The following is a 23408-nucleotide window of genomic DNA, read 5'->3' on the forward strand; positions in this document are numbered from 1 at the left end:
ATCATACGCTATTCGGCGCTACGTGACTACTAACCACAAAGATAACAGATGAAAATCGTATAACGTTCAGTGCTGCCAACTTACTAGGACAGAAATGGCGGACATTTACAAAGTTGCGATCCTTATGAGACACCCTTTATTTGGCCTGTTTCCGGGTCACTGGATCTGCCCACGTCACCAAATCTGTCTGGGTTACCGTGCTAAATGGTCTAAGAAGCGAGACGCAGATCCCAATAAAATTCGTGACCCACGACTCTTAATACTCCCCTCTCTGACCAATTGAGTTGAGTTGAGTTGATTTTAGTTTAGCGTCCCTTTCAGCAGCGAGGCTATATGAGACGTGGACCTACTGATTAACGTGAAATCCGAACCACATGAGCTCCCGCCGGGAATCGAACCCGGGTCTCCCACGCAAAGGCGCGTAGCTAACCGCTTAGCCACGGAGGAGCTCGTCTGACCAATTGATAATAATACCCTCTCAATATCTATAGAACCGCTCTTTTCACGGAGCAAGTCCACTCCTATGTTCAAAAATAATTCATTACGATTTTTTTTTCTAAAAGGAGATCACCATCAGAAAGAGATCCAACACTTACGACATTTTGAAAACAACTTCTCCAGTCTTGTACAACTTCATGGATCGTAGTTTATAAAACATCTCCATCAGTTTCATGTTCTTCATCTCCCGAATGTAAATGTCTGGAAACCAAAACAGCTCCACGACGTCTGCGTCCAAAGAGACAGGCCGACTATTGTTGTCTTTGTCCAGAAACTCATGATTTACCGTTACTCGGGTTTCAATCCAGTGAATGCGAAGCAACAGATCCATTTCTACTTCCTGCCGACAAAAAAAGTAAAGCGTTATCGAATACAAATATTTATTTTATTTTATTTTATTTATTTACGAATACAATTCCAAATACAGCTTAAGCGCTAGTTGACACTGGTAAATCTAACAAACTGCCAGTGGAGGATCTAGTCCGTAACCGAGGGCTAAGCCCTCAAGTTTTTTAGTACCAAAATAATTTCAGCTATCATTTATATATTTTTGAAAACTTATAGTAAATATATCATATACCTATCATACTCTGGGTTCTGGCTGCCAGCATTTCTTCCAGACAAGTTTTATGGGGGCACTGTTCCCCCCGGAGCTCTAAGACTGCTCCCCGGAGGAGACCAAAATAATACGTTTATAATATAATAATAAATAGAATAGTACCAGCAGTACCCCGCGGAATACTAAGTGTGCCTCCCCGGAACATTCTTTCTGAAAGAACGACTGTTGGTTGCCCCCCCCCCGAACTTTTTACCTTCCGGATCCGCCACTACAAATTAGATATTAATGCAATAACAGAACAATAATAACAATCAAAATAATAATAAGAGTGGTTAACGAGATTAATGTAGACAAAAATTACTTTTTCTTCGATACCTAAGAACGCCATCAAATTGATTCAACCTTGTGCAATGTCTGTTTTGATCAACCAGAATCACTTATTGACTAATGTATTTTTTTTAAAATGCTTTTGTTAGATTACTTTTCAGTTTGTTTGTTAAAATCAAATCATGTATCTTAAACTTCATTGACTTCTGTACTGACTGAGAGCTCTCAAAGTTTGTACAAATACACATAATCACGATGGCAATACAACATTCTCACATAATTTTCGTTCTACCTTATCATTTTACTGTAAAATTAATTTATTGTGAATGTACACTCACCAGCCAAAACATTATGGCCACTTACACGATATCTAATATCGTACTGCTAAACACATCGTAACCCATTCACATCTAGGCGTGCCTCTGGGCTGAAGTAATGAACTTCCTACAACATCCCCTATCACCCGCATCATTCGGCTGTCACCTCGCAGTCTAGCAGACTACTGAATCGCCGACCCATGCGTAGGATGCCTTTAACATCATAACATATACAGCTGCATTTGGAGTGGTCCTACACCTGGGATACATTGATTACTGAAGATTGGCGTTGCATCGTTTCTAGCGATGACTCAGTTCTGTACCGAGCATGGCTATACCGAGGAAAAAAGGGCACATTCTGCTAATGTTTTGGAAAGACATATCGATCTTACCTCTGGTGTCATGAGGGGAACCATCGAGTATGACTTCACGTCACTTCTGGTGGTGATTCTGACGGCTCACTAGTAGTTTACGGACATCTTGATTCCTCATGTTACATCTCATGAGATAGTATCCTGGTTCCATCTTTCAATAGGACAATGATCTTCTATACACGGCATGTATCTCCATAAACTGTCTGCATGATGTTGAGGTACTCCCTTTACCAACAAGAGCCCCCAATCTGTCCCCGATAGAGCACGTTTGGAGCCAGCCAGTAAGAAAAACTCCATTCCAGAGCCAATGTCCAGGCGTTAGTCGTACTACAATTGTAGTCCAATCTGCCTTAGGAGATGACACAACAGCTTTATTACACCCTTCCTAATCGAATCAGTGCATGCCGAAGGGAATGTAACATCCTACACATGGTGATAACAGTAATGCCATGGGCGTCCCTGGCGGGGAACAGGATGGACGTGTCTCTCCAAAAATATAAAGAGTGTTCTACAGATTTTCACCTTTTTTTCTCTTTCCTGAATGAAAGTAGGTGTTTTTTTATATAGTTTTTGACTTTCTGATTACGAATCTGAAGTCAGATATGCTGTATCAGAGCTGGTTGTTGAGAAATTTGTAAATAAAGGTTAAAAGGCTTTTTTAATGTATGCATTTTAATAAATATTGTGACTTTGATGTAAAAACGAGATGTTGAAAAATATATATACGTGGCACATCTGGATCTCGTAAATATAAACGAAAATGTATATTTTTTATATTTCGTGGCATTTCCATTCATATTAGATTGACAAACAATAAATAGGGGCAAGAGGTTTTTCGCAAGTTGATGAAGTACGTATATTAAGCCTGTATTAGAGTTTGTATAATATTGTATATTTAATCTTGTAAATTAATTTACTTGGCGACAAAATGTGCAATTGTATAGCCTAAAATGCGATATGTGTAAAATCAAATGCGACATTTTGTATGTCAAACTACAAAAAAAAAAAAAAAAAAAAAACTCCTATGCCCTAACAATGAAAAGTACAAAGTTTCCACGTGTAAGTGTGGAAAAGCTGCTGCTGAAATTACTGCATTTATACATTGGCACTCAAAAGAAAAGAAACACTTATGAAGCTTGCCTCTTGTGTGATGTAAAGAGCGTGTCACGTGCCAAGTTCCAGCAGAAATCTGCGAGCATTGACACACCAGTTTCCCTTTTACCGCTGCTCCAGAGTCTGAATGGATTGTCGAAACCTCTCACCGTGCTAATCAGACACAGCTCCTGGGTTTTCGGGAAAGAAAGACAGGTGACTTTGTAGAAAATGCACTTTCAGTGACATGTTGCATCCCATAGAGTGCAGACTTGACAACTCCTCCACTAGTTGCGCATAGTTCGCACTTTTGTTATTTCCCAGAAAGTTTTCTAAGACATTCTTAAAAGAATTCCAGGTTTTCCGTTCCACCTCAGTCAGTTTTGATTCGAATATGTCATCTTTCATCAACTGACATATCTGGGGACTAATGAATACACCTTCTTTTAATTTAGCATCTGATATTTTTGGGAACTTTTCTTGGAGATACTTAAATACTCGTCCTTCCTTTTCCAGCCCTTTCACGAACACCTTCATAAGGCCTAACTTAATGTGTAGGGAAAGCAGAAAAATTTTCTTGGGATTAACAAGGGGTTTCTCTTTCACATTCTTAATTCCGGGAGTGAGGGATGTACGAGTAGGCCATTCTCTTTGTGTGTAGTGCAGACCCCTTGCTCTACTGTCTCACTCTTACAGAAAACAACAATACTTTGTAAACCCAACTGTAACCCTAGCAATAAACCAATCACCTTCAAGTCCCCACGTATATTCTACTGATGCTCAGCATACCTCACTTTGTCGAAAAGAAGTTTCACATTTTGATACGTCTCTTTGAAATTAACGGAATATCCAATTGGAATGGAAGGGTATGTATTACCGTTGTGGAGGAGAACACACTCCATACTTGCTTTTGACGAGTCCAAGAATAAATGCCACTCACCGACTTTATGTGTAATGCCTGCATCAGTCCTTCCACGTCAGTACAATATACGCAATTATCACTACTGCTGTAAAATTTGAGGAAGTCATGTTGTTTACCACGGTAAAATGTTAGTTTCCTTTCCTTTTGAAGAAGGTTCCAACCTTGAAGTCTTGAAGCTAAGAGTTCAGCTTATTGTTTGGGTAGGTTCAAGTTTCTAATAAGGTCGTTCAGTTTCTCTTGCGTTATCAAATGTGGTTCTTTGGTACGTGCACTGTATGTAGGGTCTTCACTCTGAGTATCCATCTTCACTTTCATCAACATCACTGCTGTCTATTGTCCATGCGTCTGGTGCTACTGGCACAGGAAAACCTTCACCATGTGGGATGAGTCTTCTAGCTGATTGTAGATCTGGGTATTGTACTGATCGTTTACCCTTGGAGGTTATTCCCTTTATATTTGTCAGACAAAAGTAACAGTCGTGTACATGATCATGTGATTCAAACCGTAACATAGGTGTAGCAAATGGCATACACTTGTGAGAACCACATAACCAGGCCCCTAAATTTACTGTACAGGATTTAGAACAGAATTTCGGTGCCTGGGATTTGTCTACGTCGACTTTCGATTAAAAATACAATTCATACGCTTTTCTCACAACAGGCGTTATCTTAGTGAGCTTCGGTTTTGGAGTTATCCGTCCACACACATAACAGAAGTTGTCAGGATCATTATAAAACACAAAACACAACAACGTTTTCAAATGTTGCCCAGTTCACAACAAAGGATGCACAAGCTGTGAGTCACAAGAACACAAGTCTCAATGTTGTTTATCTTCTATTAGCACAGTATATCAAGAGAAAATGTAGCTCTAGTTCTAGTTATCTCCCATTTGGGAGATTTATGAAGGAAGTCCCGGCCGTATAGCCCTGTGGACTGCTTCACTAAATTTGTTTTAATTGTTTTTGAAAACGTAGGTTTGTATAAAATGGCGCGTTCCAACATGGACGAATTCGCCTGTTCTAAGTAGATTTGTTTTCACGCAATTTGTAAAATTACTTGGGGGTTAGAGGCTCAGGACATATAAAAAAGATGTAATAATATATAAAAATTGTAAAGAAACTAAATTTTGTCAAAATTTAAAATTATGTACGAATTCACAATTGCACAATTGAAGGAGCATGATATTTCAGATGTAAAGATGTCCGTCGCCATCTTGTTAACCCAACTGTAGCTCACCACACGAACAAGCAGGAAAATAAACATACAATATTGATGCTCAGTTGTTTCATCGCCGTCCGATGTTGCCAGGTGTAAGTGGGAAAAGTTAGTTCCGACGGTAAAGTTTCCACTTTTTCCCGCAACATTTTTTCAACTTTCGTCTACCACGGGGGCTGGAAGTAATGTATTTTCCATTAATGATCGTTTGTATTTTATATATTGCAATGTATGAATAACGCATGCTGTGTGCAGTATATATATCAGAGTCGCCTATTAATTTTCAGGAAAGAAATTTGGTGTTGAATAGTGTATCCAATGCAGTGTGTGCGTAAGGAGAAGAGAAAACAATGTAAAATCTTTGAAAGAGATAAGACTTACTCTTCTGTGTTCATTGACTTCCGAAATCCTGTCAATCATCACATCCAGTCTGAGGTCCGTTGGTTCACCTGTAAGAAGACGTTAACCTATTAATATTACCTAGACGTTAACCCATTATATTAGTATTAATAACCTATACCTACGTTTGTGTATTTTTATTTAACAATACAGTTATAAGTAGAGACACGTTTTCACGGTTGAAACATTAAGAATAGAGATTGGAAATGAATTTTCCTAAACTTACTAATGCTTCAGTCGCATTTTTCTAAACTACACTCGTTCATTACAAGCTGAAACACCCCTTCTTCGAACGGGGGTAATAGGTTTAGAAAAAGTATTTGAACCACTTCTTTTGTTAGAATACGCACGAGGGATGAATTTGGAATATATACGGCATTGTCATGTATCAGTATTCATCTCAGCGACCCAGAAGAGTATTGATTGGGCACTAATATCGCTCGTCTTTGGTTATGTTTACATGTCACCGCAATAAGTTCTCGTAAATCCAAATTTTATCTATATCTATATCTATATATATACGAAAATGAAAGTGACTGTTTTAGACAATAATAGTCATGGGCAAATCAAGACCAAGACCGAGTCTTGCACACCGAGTCTTGGTCTTGGTCTTGGTCTTGCAAGTCTTGCTTTTAAGAAATCTTGTGTTTTTCATAGCTAAAATTTACTCTGGATATAAGGGATAACAAGTTCTAAAATTTGCCAATAGAAACGGAAATACAATGTGTTTCTAAATCTAATATAGTTTACCTATGGGTGATGACCTTTATTTTTTTAATGGGTGCCCACACTTCTCTACTTATAAGATAAATCATAATCTTTTTATATATATAGTTTTTAACAGATGCAACACTCCACTGGTTCCCAAACTGGGGAGGCTACGCCTGAGACGCACGAAAGAAAATCAAGAGAGCACAGATTACTGAAATACTATAAATTACAAAATTATTTTTACACTCTAAAGCCTCAGATTGTATTTTTTTTCTTTTCAACCACGATTAGCTAATTTTTGTATTGAACAAACTTCCAATTAAATATTGAGATTTTGTTTTACTGATTTCATTATGTACTCTATGGTGCAGTAACAAGGACATTACGCAAAAACAACATAAAAATTGGAGATTTTCGAAATGTAGACTTGAAAATAAAGGAAAGAATTAGCTCAGTTGAACGGGAAACGAATGAGGTGTTAGAAATAGTAGCAGTAGGGGAGAAAAGAAGGGTTTTAGATATAACTAAGAGAAAGAAGAGGAACTATTTGGGATATTGGCTGAGGAGGAACTGTATTATGAGAGACGAGCTAGACGGTATGGTGAAAAGAAAGAGAGGAAGGGGGAGAAGAAGACTGTAGTTGAAGGAAAGTATTAACTCAGAAAATTGCTACGTCAAGAAGAAGAGAGTAGCTGAGGACTACCGCACATCGAAGCTTCTCAGTTGCAGCAAGTGACCTGCCAATAATGGCTGAATATCTATATGATGATGATAATGATGATGATGATATGTTTAGCAATATTGGCCAAAAAAGAGAGTTAAAATAACAATGATTATAATCAAATCTCTTAATATTTTAGAACAATTTGAGTGAAAACTGAAAAGAACCCAACTCTCTATGTCTTTCGTGTAAACTCAATTTCTATAAATACTTTTGACCTATATTAAAAATACAAAATAACGGCCGTCTTCAAACTCCAAGTTATTTGATGTAACTGTACAAAATCACTCTCACTTGTAAATATGGATTATTTATTGTTGTATAATGTTATATCGCTCAATCCTCGATGTGCCTTATACCTAAGGAAGCTAAAAGTTACATTGATAAACAATTATTCAAAGTACAAGTATCCGCCCGGCCACATGCAATAAGTTTTTGTCAATGTAATGAAAATGTTATTTTGACACTAATTTTATGAGCACACATTACAAATTAGCAACGGATGTTTGAGCCTTGGAGCTAAGGTCATACCCATAGTGTACGGAATTAGCGATGTTCCCTACATTTCTCTTTAGTTTTCGAAGAACAGAACTGATATGTTTTGAAATGAAATATCTAGTTTAACGTCCCACTATTATGCACCAAGTCTAAGGAAGACGGTGACGATGAGAAATGACTGAGATGGTGGAATGAAGAAAGTATGAGGAAACGGGAAAACACCGGGAGAACCCACGCACACGGTGTTTGTCCATCAAAATATCTCATATATCGCAAGATGACACCTGTGTGGTTTGAAAACGAGTAATAACTACAGAAAACGCGAACAACCGATTCAGAAAACGACATACTGTAGCTATATGCTACAGGGGCAGATCGACTCACACAGATTGCGTAACTACTGAGAACGCATTCACTCCAGCGCATTTTTACTCAAACCAAGAAATTCAAGTGTAAGATGTAATGATTTTTCGTGTTCCTCTTTTACATTCTATACAAGAATTCAAGAAGTACCGGTACTTGTGCAAGACTCTTGCGCAAGAGTCTTGGTCCTGGTCTTGGTCTTGGTCTTGCAGGTATGGTCTTGGTCTTTCAGGTATGGTCTTGGTCTTTGTCTATTGTCTTGATGTTGCACCCCTTGGTCTTGGTCTTGCATCGGGATTCCTGGTCTTGGTCTTGGTCTTGGTTTTGCATGCAAGACTCTTGCACAAACTCCAAGACCAAGACTCTTGCGCTCATCACTACTTAATAACTCTTGAACCAGGAGACTAATCTGGATCAAATTTTCAACATAGTTGAGGTTCGGGCCCGGGATGTTTCTTATTATTTCACTTTGATGGCGCAACTTAGGAGAGCGGAAAAGTATATAAAAATTATCGAAAATGACCGATATTAGTGTGGAATCCATAGTTTTCGGGGTCGCTGAGATAAATAGTGACACTTCTGATGTTGTTTAAATCCAAATTCAGCCCCGCAACTTTGGGAGTGGGAGATATATATATAAAAATGATGGAAAATTACTGATATTAAAGTGTTTTCAAAACTAGAAGCAAATTGACGTTTGGAGAAGCACGTGGTACGCAGTTGCCACTTCATGCGTATCGTGAGTCATGAGCTGGAACTGTCCTGTGAGTCTTAACGAAAAAGAAAATTTCTAAATCTTGGTTTGTAATGGATGAAAGGATATGTTTGTCGTCCCAGTTTGTGTTTAGTGTCTAATCTATAGTTTTCGATTTTGCCAAGATGAAAAGTGACACTTGAGATGCCGTTTAAATCCAAATGCAACCCCCATTAGCAAGGGCGCCGATCCTGGGGGACCCGGCCTCCCCCAAAGCTCATGTGAGCCCCCTAGTGTATTTACGAATATACAATATTTGGTATAATTTGAATGCAATTTGTCTTAACATCCTCATATATATATATACCTTCTGCGCCTGAGTAGGCCCCCCCAAATTTACAGAGAAATCGGCGCCCTTGCTCATTAGTACTCCTAAGGGGGTATGGTGACATGTAAAAAATAATTGAAAGTGACTGATATTAGTGATGAATTCATAGCTTTTGGGGACTCGAAGTTGGCGATTTGTAACAGTTTTGGTGCCCTTTATATCCAAAATGAAACATATTCTGTCTACGAGCATTCTGCTACTAACAAATAAAGAAATAACAAAGGGAAAGATAGGCTGATCTGAAGTAATAGAATAAGAAAATAAATTGAAATTACCTGCATTTTGCGGAGGTACATTTTTATTGTAACCTTCTTTTAAATTGAACATGTCGACGGTTTCGTTTTTGGGCTGGGCATTTCCACTTCTGAAAGACAATTAAAACATGAAAGAAAAAGTTATATATGTATATAAACTATGTCTATCTTCTATAAGCAGTATGTGCATCCGTGTTAGAAGAAATCAAACAACTATACATGTAATATAATCTCCTACCCAGCAGTGTTTGTTTTTCACACACAATATATCGACAAAGAAACTATTCCAGGCAGGGGTAAAAATTGATCTGAAAAGGTAGGGGGACGCATGACGTCAAGCTGTTCTCCATGCCTTTTTTGCCCATTGTAAATTTTTAGAAAGCGAGGGACGCCACAGATTTTCTGGAAGTGTAGGACGACTTCCCCCGCTTTCCCTCTCACCTTTACCTCTGATTCCAGGACAATAAAAATACAACTACGAGAGTGATTCAGAAAGTAAAGCCTCCAAAGTGATACCTTTATTTGTGTTTGACAGACAGCACCAGTGGCGTATTTAAGGGGGGGGCTTCCGGGCTTAAGCCCTCCCGAAATCTTACTCACTATAGTCAAGTATATGAAATATCTTGCAGAATTTTCACATTTTCAGGCAAAGCCCTCCCCGAAACAAAATCGTAAATACGCCACTGGACAGCACCGATACACATATCAGTGGAAAACTTGCACTGTCGGCTAGAAATGCTACCATTATTTTTCAACATAGTCCCCATTACGGGCAACATATTTGCGCCAACACGAAACAAAATTTTTCATACCGTCGGCAAAGAAATGTGATGCTTGCTGGTGACACTATTACTGAACTGCTGCTTCCGCCTCCACGCCACAACTGTAGCTTTGACCCTTCAGGTGGTCCTTAAATTTGAGGAAGACTCAAAAGTCGCAGGGCTCAAGATCCGGACTATAGGCAGGATAAGGCAGAATGTCAACAACACTTTGCCAGCGGATGGGACAACTTTGAATTTTTTTTTTTTTTTTGGCGGAGGACAGAACGTGTGGCAGTACTCCATCGACTGACGCTTCGTTTCCGGGTCGTAATGGTATATCCACGACCCGTCGCCGGCGATGACTGTTCCTGGGCGCACAACCATCTGCAGTCAGAAATTCAATGACACAGTCCGCTGTTTCAACCAAACGTCCCCACTGGATTCCATGGATTGCTCCATTACTTTAGAATGAGAAGAGATAGGAAGGTGAAACAAATGACATTCTATAGCGTAAACATCACTGCATTAATGATAAAAAAAATCAGAATGTTTGTATTACTATTGGCCAACTAGTGAGCTTGGAGGCATTACTTTCCGAATCACCCATGCACATCAGTTTGGGAACCAAAGACATACTTTTTAACGCCATAAATATTCGATTTTCTCAAAAACCACGCATGAGGATTTACGCTTACTCATGTAATTTTGTTCAGATCAAAAATCTCTCAAATTGTTCTATGTCTCATCGTTAAACATTTTTTTAACGTTAAACGCTAACACTCTTGTAGAATTTAATCAGTTTTTATAGTAAGGGCTGACCCAGAGCGATCAGATCATGACCCATCACACCTGGTAAACCGGACACAAGCCCGGTGTGACTCAGAGACAACGAAACATCGTCACACACACATGGAAATTATATATGAGCCTGGTAATGTACTTCTAACAAATATGATAATTTCCTCTATCCCTCTACTTACACGTTAAATTTGTAATTTTCTTTCTTGCTTGTTGTATGATTCTCTGTCTGTACCAAAGCATTGCACTGAAAGATAACTACAAGGTCTATCAGAGTATCATTTTTCTGAAAATGTAGGTGAAAGTACTTTATGATTACTTATAGTCTTTTCGGGTGCATAATAATACCTGTTCCATATTACATAGACGTAATGGCTAGTAGTATTGGACTAACCACCCCTTCCCAACAAACATTTCTGGATGGGTGCTTGACTAGATCTATGCTGAAAGAAATCGACGGATCTGTGAAATTTCTATTTGGTGATTGGAGAACACTACACTTATGTTGAAACAAACCGAAGAACTTGAAAAATTTATGTTTGGTGTCTGGAGAACACCTATCTTGAAAGAAAGTGAAACGCAAAAAATCCATATCTTTGTAGTTTTGAGATATATCTTTAAAACAAACCTAACTAAAATAAGCTTTTCTACTTATTTTGGAAGAGGACATATACAGACTTAAAAAAGTAAGAAATAAATTCCGTATGTACGTGACTTCAGAACGTTCCCAAACTGTTAATTGAAAACTCGGACGCAACAATCTATATATATATTAAAATCCTAGGTTTATATGTTTGTGGTCATGAAAGTTTATATGTTTGTGGCCAATTCTATTGACAATGAAATCTCGGAAACCACAAGCTCTAGAAAGATGCCGTTTTCACTGGTCGATTGCAAATTGTGTGTAGATTGTTCAGTTCTAATTGAATTTTTTTAAATATAGCCATTATTTCTTTATTACACTTTTTTTTAGAAGTAAACTGGTAATATTGAATTTTTTAAAAGTAAATGTATCATATCCTACGAGTTATACATTCCAACACCTCGCATTTGTATACGGTGTTAGTATATCTCTCCGGTGTTTCTTTCATGGCTAAATGATCATGAAAAACGAAGGATAACCATTTTTCCAGTCTAAGATGAATCTTTAATGTTGGAGTGTTTCGTCCAATGAACACCATATATCACTGACATTATAATTAATTGTGTGTGTAATGTATTTGCTTATGACATACTGCATGCAAGAAGAAAGAAAAGACTGATCGTACATGAATTGGAAACTCCAATGAAAGTAGGCTCAAATCTTGCAAGCGGTGCGAGATATTGAAAAAATAATCGAAAAAATCTACCCTTTATGATAGCCCTTGCCGATTTGTCCTTGACTTGTGTTGTAAAAGAACATGTACAAATGTGAGGAATAACAAGGAGATTCATGCTCATCTGTGAATTATGCGCTGTGTAGAGAGCGCAGGTTCAGCTAGTTAATGATAAATGATCACATATGCAATTAACTGTTTCTATTGTTCGTGTGCGTGTGACATTATATTTGTTAGTACGATTATGCGTAAATACATATCTTAAAAGTAGTATTCGATATAGTCACATCAGGTTTTATTTATGTATGTTATTTTTGATAGTATAGACTTTGTTTTTATTTATTTAATATTGCGTAACGTTCTCTTTCTGAATTGTTCAGAACAAAAATGATATAATCTTGAGGAACTTTCACGGTAATAATGTTTCAGTGTTTCTCTGATAAAATCATTCGTATACGAGTATTTCAATAAATTATAGTGCAAAGTAACAGCACACTTTATACAAATAGTCTTTAACATAAGATTGTCGGAAATTGACGTCTAGTTATACATAAGAGATAAAGAAATGATATGAAATCTTTCAGTTTTACGTCCTACGGTTATGTTGGTTAGGCTAAAGGAGACGGTGATGATGAGTAATTAATGAAATGGTGGAATGAAGAAAGTGGGAGGAAACGTGAGAACCCAAGCACACGGTATTTGTCTACCACAAAGTTCACTTGGCGCGAGCTGAGATCGAACCAGGGACCTCATGCACCAGACGTGAATGCTCTACCACTGAGCTACTGCGCCCCTATAAAGGATAAAGAATTTTGCCTTCTTGTATTAGTTTATCCTATTCTTTGATGTTTAACATACTACATGTGGTTCCATTAAGGGATGAAACCGGGATTCTCGCATGGAATGAGTGAACCCAACTCGACAGCAATATCTGACGTTTTGGATTATTTTTAGCTGTAACGTCTCACCCCCACCCTCTCTAGATTTATCTGTGGTTGGAATAGGTTTATCATCCCCTCAGATGTATGCAACCCATTCATCCACTCTGTCATGTTGGTTGCCTAACACTGCAGGACAATAGCGACCACGAATACGAAGGATTCAATTCTAATATTTACCCACTCCCATGCCGAAAATCTAGAAAAAAGAAGGCTTCGTATGCGATTAGATCTGATTGAAGAACTGTGTTTGTACGAAAATTGGGACCTCTAGGCGACTATTTTCTATGCAGGAAGATAATCACACACACATATTATTACTGTAATGAAATATGCAATTACTTACACTATCTTCCGTTTTCTTTACCAGGAATATTTGAACTCATAATATTATATTAGCAAGTAGTATCTGCGTTATTGTTAAGTCTATGCCTGTCTCTGTTATAACTAAATACGTCAGTGTTAGGGATGTGTGTGTCACCGTTAGAAGATGTCAAACTGCAATAGATATAATTTGAAGATTAAAAGTATATTTTCTAACGTATTCAAAACATAAACAATTAAAAGGTTCCAATAAAATAAAAGTTATCAATATTCGCAACGAACGACACCACCAGGAAAATTCGTTTTTTCAAGATTTTCTCTAAGGCAAGTGAATGATGATGGAAGAATTAGTAGGATGAGCAAGTGGGAGGAAACGGGTGTACCCGAGAAATCTCACGGTATGGTGTTGTTCAACACAAACTTACTTGGCAAAAAGAAAAAAACGAACCAGGGACCCGACGCACCAGGGGTAAGCACTGAACTACTCATCCACCGTACCCTCAATTCTAAAAAAGAAATGGAAGGTCTACATCTTCCGGTTTCTATAAAGAGAGAAGGAATGAAATGGAACTTATTATCGTGCCGTATAAATGAAGATGAAAAAGTTTTACTCCTTTTATTTACTCTATCGAAATATTTTTAAGGGTCAGGTAACCGAGGTTCTTTGAAGGCAAAATAATGTGAGAAGAAACTTCCCATATCGTTAGGTTTGATCTTATATGAAGATTTGTGCACCCGTCAACAACTGGTTTTGTTTGTGGTTCGGAATCCACGTTCATAATATGTTCTGTGTCTCTTTAACCTCGCTGTTCCGTATGGACATAAAAGATACTCACGAAACTCTATTTAAATATTTTGAGTTATTATTTATGGTAATATTAGATAAGCACAAGTAAAATAACTTATATTATCAGCTGTCATAAGACATATCCGATCTGTATTTATTTTAGTGAGCTTCAAAATACGATTGGGCCACGGTGACTCAGAGGTAGAGCGTTCCTTCACCTCTGGTGCGTGGAGTCCATGGATTTATGCCAGCTCTAACCAAGTGAACTTTGTGGTGGACAAACACCGTGCGTGTGGGTTTTCTCGGTGTTCTCCCGTTTCCTCCCACTTTATTCATTCCACTATTTCATTCATTTTTTGTGAAATGAAAAAAAAAGAAATGAAATCTTTCAGTTTTACGTCCTACGGTTATCCCGTGCAAGTGAAAGGAGACAGTGATGGTAAGAAATGAATGAAAGGGTGGAATGAATAAAGTGGGAGGAAACGGGAGAACACCGAGAAAAGCCACCATAAAGTCTACTTGGTTCGTGCTAGGATCGAACTAGAGACTCGACGCACCAGAGGTGAACGCCCTATCACTGAGCTACCACGGCTTCTTTATTTCTTATCATCATCGTCTCCTTTAGCCCAGGCCCGTATCCAAGGAGGGTCTAGCGGGCCGGGCCCCCTAAATTTTTGCTGGCCCCCTTAAATTTTTACAGTAGGCTTGCAAAAGAACTATAATATGGTGATGAACTATCATATGGTTGGATCGGGCCCCCCTAACTTCAGCCGGCCCCCCTACATTTTTTGGCTGGCTGCGGCCTTGCTTTAGCCTTGCCGGCATAATCGGGGACGTAAAACTAAAATATTTCATTTCATTTTTTTCAAAATAGGATTATTATTCTGTGTATTATTTGATATTGAAGTAGAAACATCTTGTCAGTTATCGTACGGTTTCAAAAGATAAGAAAAGATAGTATAATTTCAATTAATAAAGAATTGATAATAATTAAATAATTAATTATCTGAAAGTTTTGATGTTTCATCCATATTTTATTTTATTTTTTAAAGTTTCATTTCAAAGAACTGATTGCCTTTATAATGAAACTTCCAATTTGCAACCCCAAAACATATTTTGAGCTCATTACATAAATATTTTTTCGTTTACTTCGAAGTGCACTCTTCAGTGGAATTAGTAAATTAAAAATTTCTAATCTTGGCGTCAAAACGAAAAGATTGCATGTAGGCCAGTTGGAATGTAAGGAATGTGAAGAGACCACTGCGGTAACTAACATGATGAATGCTGTCAACAGTCTTATAATGGCGTTGATATTGCGCACATCTCCATACTACGGATCTATTCAGAGTTATTTAGCAAGTAAACAGTTTCTACAATTTGAATATTAATCTGCAATACACTTCGTAAACACAAAATCTCCCCCCCCCCAAAAAAAAACATAACTCCTGCTGAATAACCACACAGAAACCGAACACTTCCAATCTGAACCTAAAACTCTTCTTCTTCTTCTTCTTCTTCTTCTTGAGCTTCTCCGTGGCTAAGCGGTTAACGTACGCGCCTTTGGCGTGGGAGACCCGGGTTCGATTCCCGGCGGGAGCTCATGCGGTTCGAATTCCACGTTAATCAGTAGGTCCACGTCTCATATAGCCTCGCTGCTGAAAGGGACGTTAAACTATTATTATTATTATTATTATTATTATTATTATTATTATTATTATTATTATTATTATTATTATTATTATTATTATTATTATTATTATTATTATTATTATTTGATGTACAACAAGTTGCCTGCTTTCTTGTGAGATACCTGGAAAACCTGCAATGAGTTACTCTCATTTTTAGTACAGTCAGTATCCGTGTACGAATTGACTATTTTTCTTATGGCAGGGGACAAATTTCACCCGTATACGCACCCACCCATTATACACACACACATTTTAAAGGCCTACTCCAATACGAGTAAAAATTTTTCTTACTTCTATACTTTATCTCAAAGATATCTAAACGTTTTTATGAAACTGTTTTAACCCTTTTCCGACTGTCGGGACTTTTAAGTCCCATCTTCTTTACACATACATTATTTCTCTTGTATGCGTTATAATGTCGAAGCCGAACCGCCTGACGGGACTCCTGAGTCCCCTTTCACCTCAGCATTATTCAGCAACAATTGAAGCAGAATTTATTTTTATATAGTCTAATGTACCCTCAATGTACTATATTTTACCATCATATCAAATTATAGTAAAAAAATAAATTCAGCCGGAAAAGGGTTAACTGAAATAGGAATGTTTAATTTGTCTACGCAAAATAAAAAAATAAAAAAAACTGTTTGCAGTTTCTATCTTCAAGATAATTTGAAAAAAAAATATGAGAGAGAAAAAGTTATCCCTGTCACGAATGAATATTCCTTCTTCAAAGAGTGTCAATTTTTGTCAAGAGGAATCCCTGGCACACGTCCATCAATTCGCACACTGGTCACTGTGTGAATTAAAGGGGGGCACTTTGACTCAGTGGTAGGGCTCTTACCTCTGGCGTGTGGGGTCCTTGGTTCGGACCCCAGCCAAGTTAGTTTGTAGCGTTCAACATCGTGGGGTTTTTCTAGAGATACTCCCGTTTCCTCCCACATATTCATTCCACCAATTCTTCACCATCATGATTCACTTGCCTTAATCATCCGTTTACTTTAACCTAACGTCAAGGGTGCCCATTTCTCTGTAAATTTGGGGGGCACCCATTCAGATGCAGAAGGTATATAGACCCTTTATGAGGAGTTTAAGACAAGTTGCATTCAAATTATGCAAAAATATGTATATTCATAAATACAATACGGGGGCCCACATGAGCTTTGAGGGGGCCGGGCCCCATTGGCCTCCCCAGGATCGGCGCTCTTGCCTAACAGGCATAATTATGGAACCTTAAACTGAAAGATTTCATTTCATTTACTATGTGAATTAAGGCATTTTACCATGAGAATAACATGTACTTGAGAAAAAGGTACCACACATGCAATGTATTTTTCAGTGCACGCTCATTTAAATACATCCCTGAGCGATATTTTTGTTTATTTACAGAGGGATTGCCCTTATCAAATATTGAGTTCAGTATTTATAGCTTCTAGTATTTACATTTATAAGTCGAACTAAATATTTAAATAAAAATTTAAAAAATAAGCTACATAAAATCAAGTTTTAAAATTCACCGTTTTTGTGAATACTGTCTTACAACGTATGTGAGAAACACGCTATAACAAATGTAGTCGTGGTTATTTCCTAAGTACTTTGTTTTCATCACATTGGCAGGAAATTGTAACTAGGGCAAGATCGTGTTTGCGTTAGGCGGAGGTCGCGGGCGCCGTGATTCGCAGCCAAGGAACGCGCTTAACTTCGTTTCAACGGAATGCTTTCAGGCAGGTCGCGCTACAGAGACTCGGACCTACTCAAAACTCTCCAGCGCCATGTGCTTCTTGAGAAACATGGATCTCCCTCATATTTAACAACCACTGATTATCTTATAATACTTGCGTTTATCCTTCGTTTTCGTTGTTTTTCTTGTTTATTTGTGAAATTGGAATCATTAACGTACTGTGTGGGTTTTATATAGAAAGGTGTGTTTTTATTATTTAAATTTATCCCAGAACAACGAAGTGCTATAGACAACATTTGGCCGCGGGTTTTCTTATCTTCTTTGCCTACAGTACATAATCGTCAGATGTTAAAAACTAGAAATTCCGTTTCATTTTTATGACTGGAATTTGTTCTTTCATATAAGAACTTAAGGCTTTTTCGTTTCAATCGAACTTTATTTTCTTGTGATTTATACCGTCAAATTTTAATTTATTTCATTAATTGGTCAGTTGTTGATCTGAATTTAGCGTCCTTTTCAGAAGCGAGGCTAGATGAGAAGTGGACTTATAGCTTAACGAGGAATCCGATCCGCGTGAGCTCCTACCGGGAATTGAGCCTAGGTCTTCAGCGTTAAAAACGCATATGCTAACCACATAGCCAGAAGGGAGCTCTTTGTACTTTTAAGTACTCTAGTTTTATTTTCAGTTATTTGTTTTCAAATAACTCATTCTATTTTAGTGTGGCAGTCTTTGAGTCAGTGTGGTTGGTGGTGATCCGTGCCCCATACACCATGACATGAGAACTAGCCCAGATACTGAAGCTTCCCATCATGCGAACATTATTTAGAAACCCAGACCAACAGTTTATAACGGGATACAAATTACATACGTGTACCTCACGGGCATCGAACTGCAGTTTCCTCTACCGACTGCAAGCGAATGCGCTAATCATCCAACACAAGGCAGCTTTATATGTATGATAATTGAGAAAACAAAACTACAAGTGTCTAGATTGAATTTTTTTTGTTACAATAGATATGATAGTATATTACAGTTGATACTCAAAATGGATGAAAAATTCATCTTGACTTAAAAGCTGACAGTGCATTTTAGCATACCACAGTATTCTAATCTTTCTCTGAGTAAACTTTTCCCACAGTGGTGGCTCTTGAAAAAGGTCACATCCTTTAAAAAAAAAGTACATTTTTTTTACCTACAAAATAACGGGATAAAGTTTACCTACAATACTAGTAAGACATAGTTTAGCTCTTTGAAGTTGTACGAAGCTTTGTTCCCATACCTCATTTCGATAAAATTCATAAATAATTTTTATCAGTATATCTTCTTTGTTACGAATCGCCACTGTGTTTCCTTCTTTAAATGAAGAAACTCTGTACAACTAACCTGTTTGAATATTTTCTAAAGAAAACGTAAACAAACCTACCTGGTCAGGAGCAAAAATCCAAATATTACAAAAACAGTCATTTTATTCTCAAAATTACGTTGCGTCATCTACGGTAAATAAACATTTTCCTCGCTACGTTGTACGTAATGTCCAGCAGGGAAGTAGTGCACGTGCAAAGCGACAAGTCCAAAAATTCTTGAACTAGGAACACGGGCATATTGTTTATGTTTCACTTGAGCACTCATATCATCGTAACACTTCCCGAGTACTGCTTGTCACATACTGACAGGAAAGACCTTTACCGGCCTTCCTGTCGACACAAACACGTTCGAGCCTTGCATGTGGCTTATCTACAAGTGGCACACTAACACACGAATGTGGAGAAATATCTGATTATGACATTGCTATTGATTAGCGTATAGAAAATACTTGTGTCGCATTAGTACCTATTCGAAGTAGGAACCTGTTTAAAGGCTAGAGATTGCTTTTTTTTTTTTTTTTTTGTTTCCTCCTTCCGTCCGGAAGCAAGTCATACATGTAGAAACTTCAAAACACCCGATCGATTGAACAGAACAATTGCAGTATAATGAGGATTGCTTTATTGTTTTCTTTACTTCCAGGCGAAACGCAAATATTTTCTTTTCTTTTTCTTTGCAGGAAAATCAAATCGTAAGAACAAATTACATTACCCATTAAATCATATATAATGAGCTGGACTTGCTTCTAACCTTGGCGTCTATTAAAATTAAAAATTACTTCATTAATGTCATTAATGTCATTCACATGAAATGAAGTCAAAATCAATGTAGTCATGTGAACCGATTTGTTTATATTCCTTCTTTTTTTTTATAACTTTTACGTGATTATTGAAGTAACGTAAATCTTGTAGGGACAACAGTGGCGGATCTAGAAGGTAAAACTGGGGAAAGGAGGCAGCTACATCTCAGAGTATGATATTATGATATTGACTATGATACTATGAGAGTATGATATATTATTATGAGTTTACTTTATCAAGAACGTCTTAGGAGATTTTGTTCCCTTTCGGTAATATGTAAATAATACCTTTACATATTATAATTATTTTTGTCACTCAATCAACTGCGAGGCCTAGGCCCCCGGTTCCCGCCCCGGTCCCTGGGCTAGATCAACCACTAGGTTCAGCGCTTCTTTAAATTAACTTTTTTTGGAGGGAGAAACGAGAATTTTATTTGTTTTTTTTAAATTTAATAGTATTCAGTAACAATTCTTTGAGTACAACCTCAGGGCGCTCACCTCTGATGCATGAGGTTTTTGGTTCGATCCCAGCTGACGTTAAATTGGGCTTTGTGGTGGACAAACACCGTGTCGGTGGATTTTGCCTTCAACCACAGTCCTCATAGCACTCTTTTGTTCATTGTCTTTATTACTTAGGACTCTTTGGTAACCATAAAACAGAACACGGTTATGGAACATGGGGTGTTTCATATATATGGGGTGTTTCAAAACAACACAGACAACGTTTGACAGGAGATTCCTGACACAAATATGAGACAAAAAGTATAGACCAACTTGGGTGCACAAACGCTTCCTTTCGGAGTTATTGTCTGCCGAAAACATGAAAAACTGAACTTTAATTGACCATAACTCCAGAACTATGCAATCTCCCGTAGTCAGGTCAAGACTTCACTAAGGAATCAACGTGTGTGCTATCCAAAAATACATGTTTCAGAATCCTAAACTATTCACGTAACAATGTTTATAGAGGGAGTTCGGCTACAAGCATATAACTTGAAGTACTCACCAACTACCTCTTCAAAAATTGTTGCAGAAGTACCGCAGGATTCTGAAACTTGGATATTTGGATAGGACACATATTAGTTCTTAAGTGAAGTGTCGACCCAAGTACGGTAGATCCCATAGTTTTGGAGCTATGGACTTTTAAAGTTCATTTGTTCATGTTTTCGGTACCCTATAACTCTGAATGGAAGCATTTGTGCACCCAGGTTGGTCTATACTTTTTGTCTATCTTGATGTCGGGAATCACCTCTCGAACGTTGTTGGCGTTGTTTTGAAACACCCTATATATATAAATTTATGGATGAAAGTTTGCAATTAAAGTTTAAACCAAAAGCACTAAAAAGGACATGACTAGGGACGTAGTTCATTGAAGAGATCAAAATTTGAATTTGAGGTCTTTTTGGGTTTCTCTAGTGAGGGGAGAGCTAAGGTTTTCTCGTACTCCTAAAACAAAGCAGAAAATCTTTCAATTTCTCACGATTATGCCCTTTGGGCTAAGGAGATTGATGATTAAGGCAAATGATGATAATGATGATGATGAAAGAATTGGTGAAATGAGAATTTTGGAAGGAAATGGGAATAACCTGCGAAAACCCACGGACACGATGTTGTTCACCACAAAATTACTTGGCCAAGAATCGAACCAGAGAACCACTGTACCAGGGGTAAGCGCTCTACCGCCGAGCCACAGTAGCCCACCTCTATCCCTTAAAGTAAGAAAGCATTACTGAAGGATGAAAAATTGAAAATTGCTTTTTTACGTCAAAACATCTCTAACGATTTTGTTTATATTTTATAGAGTAATATTTCATTTAGAGCCCAATAACAAGACAGAAGTCATTTCTTTTGGAAAAACTCAGAAGTCGTATGTTATTTTTAATAAGGTGAATTTTTCATTACTTTTTTTTTTTAAAAAAAACGGCTTAGCAAATGTTATTCCCTTTTTATAACTAAACGTTCCACTAGCTATTCTACAATTCTTAATAATACATAGAATAATGTCTATCTCTGTGTCTCTCAACATATTTTCCCATACAAAGGAGTCACCCACAGATACAAACATTTGCACAGGATAGATTTTTACCAGATCTAATAGCGTACCAAGCTGCATTCTCTATTTGCGACTCGAGAGGAAATTGGAGTCAAAAAAGCAAAAGTTATACAGTGAACTGTAGTGTCTATGAGGTAGGCAACCCAATCGTTTTTCTTATCATCCTGGTTGCATAGCTTTTAGATTTTTGAATTATTTTCCATGAACTTGATTCTTCCTTGCGAAAAGCGGTCATGTCAGTTGGCCAATGAACTGATAGAGGCAATGCATAATGCTTGCTTGTCTTTATATATTTAGCACGTTTCTTTACTTAAAAATACACACACGCAAAGGACAGGACTAGAATAGACCCAGTTCAATGGAAAGACCAAAGTTTACGCTTGTCTCTATGGAGTTCTCTAGTGAGGAGAGAGACTCAAATCCCTAAAAGAAAATACAAACTCTTTCAGCTTAAGATCCTACGTTTATGCCCTGTAGGCCAAGGTAGATGGACAGTTAAAGCAAGGGAATGATGATGGAAGAATTAGTAAAATGATAATGTGGGAGGAAATGGGAGAACCCCAAGAAAACCCCAAGGACACAGTATTGTCCACCACAGACTTACTTGGGCGGGGATCAAACTAGGAACCCCATACACCAGAGATAAATACTTTACCACCGAGCCACTGTAATAAGCTGTAATAATGGAAAAGAAGCTTTTAAGGGATTGTGATATAGTTAGCATTTAATTATTACATGCATATACAGGGTGTTTCAAAACAACACTGACAACATTTGTGAGGTGATTCCTTGACACCAAGATAAGACAAAAGGTATAGACCAACCTGGGTGCACAAATACTTCCTTTCGGAGTTATAGGCTATCGAAAACATGCAAAAATGAACTCTAAAGGACTAGTTGCTCCAAAACTATGGGACTTACCATAGTCGGATCAAGACTTTACTTAGGAACTAATATGTGCACTATCCAAAAATACATGTTTCAGAATCCTAAGGTTCTCGCGCAACAATTTTTATAGAGGAAGTTTCGCTACGGGCATATAACTTGAAGTACTCAAGAACTACCTCTATAAAAATTGTTAGAGAAGTACCGCAGGATTCTGAAACTTGGATATTTGAATAGGTCACATACTAGTAGTTCCTAAGTGAAGTCTTGACCTGGCTACGGTAGATCCCACAGTATTGGAGCTATGGACCTTTAAAGTTCATTTTTTCATGTTTTTGGCAGCCTCTAACGCCGAAAGAAAGCACTTGTGCACCCAGGTTGGTCTATACCCTTTGTCTTATCTTGGTGTCAGCTCCAAACGTTGTCGGTGTTGTTTTGAAGCACCCTGTGTAATTACTTATATTTTGTCTTATAAACGAAAGGATATAAGTGTATCTAGCAGGCACATTTTTAGCATAAAACCTTTATTAGGTAATAGAGGAAAACTACAGTTCTGACTATTATTATTGTTATTATTATTATATGTGCTCGTCCAGTGGCAAACACGTTTGCCTTTAGTTCACAGAGTTGTGGGTTCAATCTCCTACGGGAGAACCTTCAAAACTTTCAACGCATTACGGTGGTTC

General features: G+C 37.6%; 1 protein-coding gene across 1 annotated transcript; it reads right to left on the bottom strand.

Annotated features, from left to right (window-relative positions):
• Positions 1-592: 592 nt before the first annotated feature.
• LOC145681681 (gamma-aminobutyric acid receptor subunit pi-like) lies at positions 593-19087 on the bottom strand. Its single transcript, XM_081753300.1, has 4 exons — positions 19047-19087; positions 9354-9442; positions 5686-5753; positions 593-838 (listed from the first exon to the last, which is right to left on the bottom strand). The coding sequence occupies exons 1-4, from the start codon at positions 19085-19087 to the stop codon at positions 593-595; spliced, it is 444 nt and encodes a 147-aa protein (XP_081609426.1).
• Positions 19088-23408: the final 4321 nt, after the last annotated feature.

The sequence above is a fragment of the Thermobia domestica genome, chromosome 3 (assembly GCF_964235325.1).
Source record: "Thermobia domestica chromosome 3, izTheDome1.hap1.1, whole genome shotgun sequence".
NCBI classification, from domain to species: Eukaryota; Metazoa; Arthropoda; class Insecta; order Zygentoma; family Lepismatidae; genus Thermobia; species Thermobia domestica.

What these genes read in the sequence shown, in the direction of transcription:
- LOC145681681 (XM_081753300.1), bottom strand. Translation starts at nt 19,087, where the DNA reads ATGACTGTTTTTGTAATATTTGGATTTTTGCTCCTGACCAG. An exon ending in GGATTTTTGCTCCTGACCAG is followed by an intron (nt 9,443 to 19,046) that starts GTAGGTTTGTTT and finishes ATTGTCTTTCAG; the next exon opens with AAGTGGAAATGCCCAGCCCA. An exon ending in AAGTCAATGAACACAGAAGA is followed by an intron (nt 839 to 5,685) that starts GTAAGTCTTATC and finishes TTTTGTCGGCAG; the next exon opens with GAAGTAGAAATGGATCTGTT.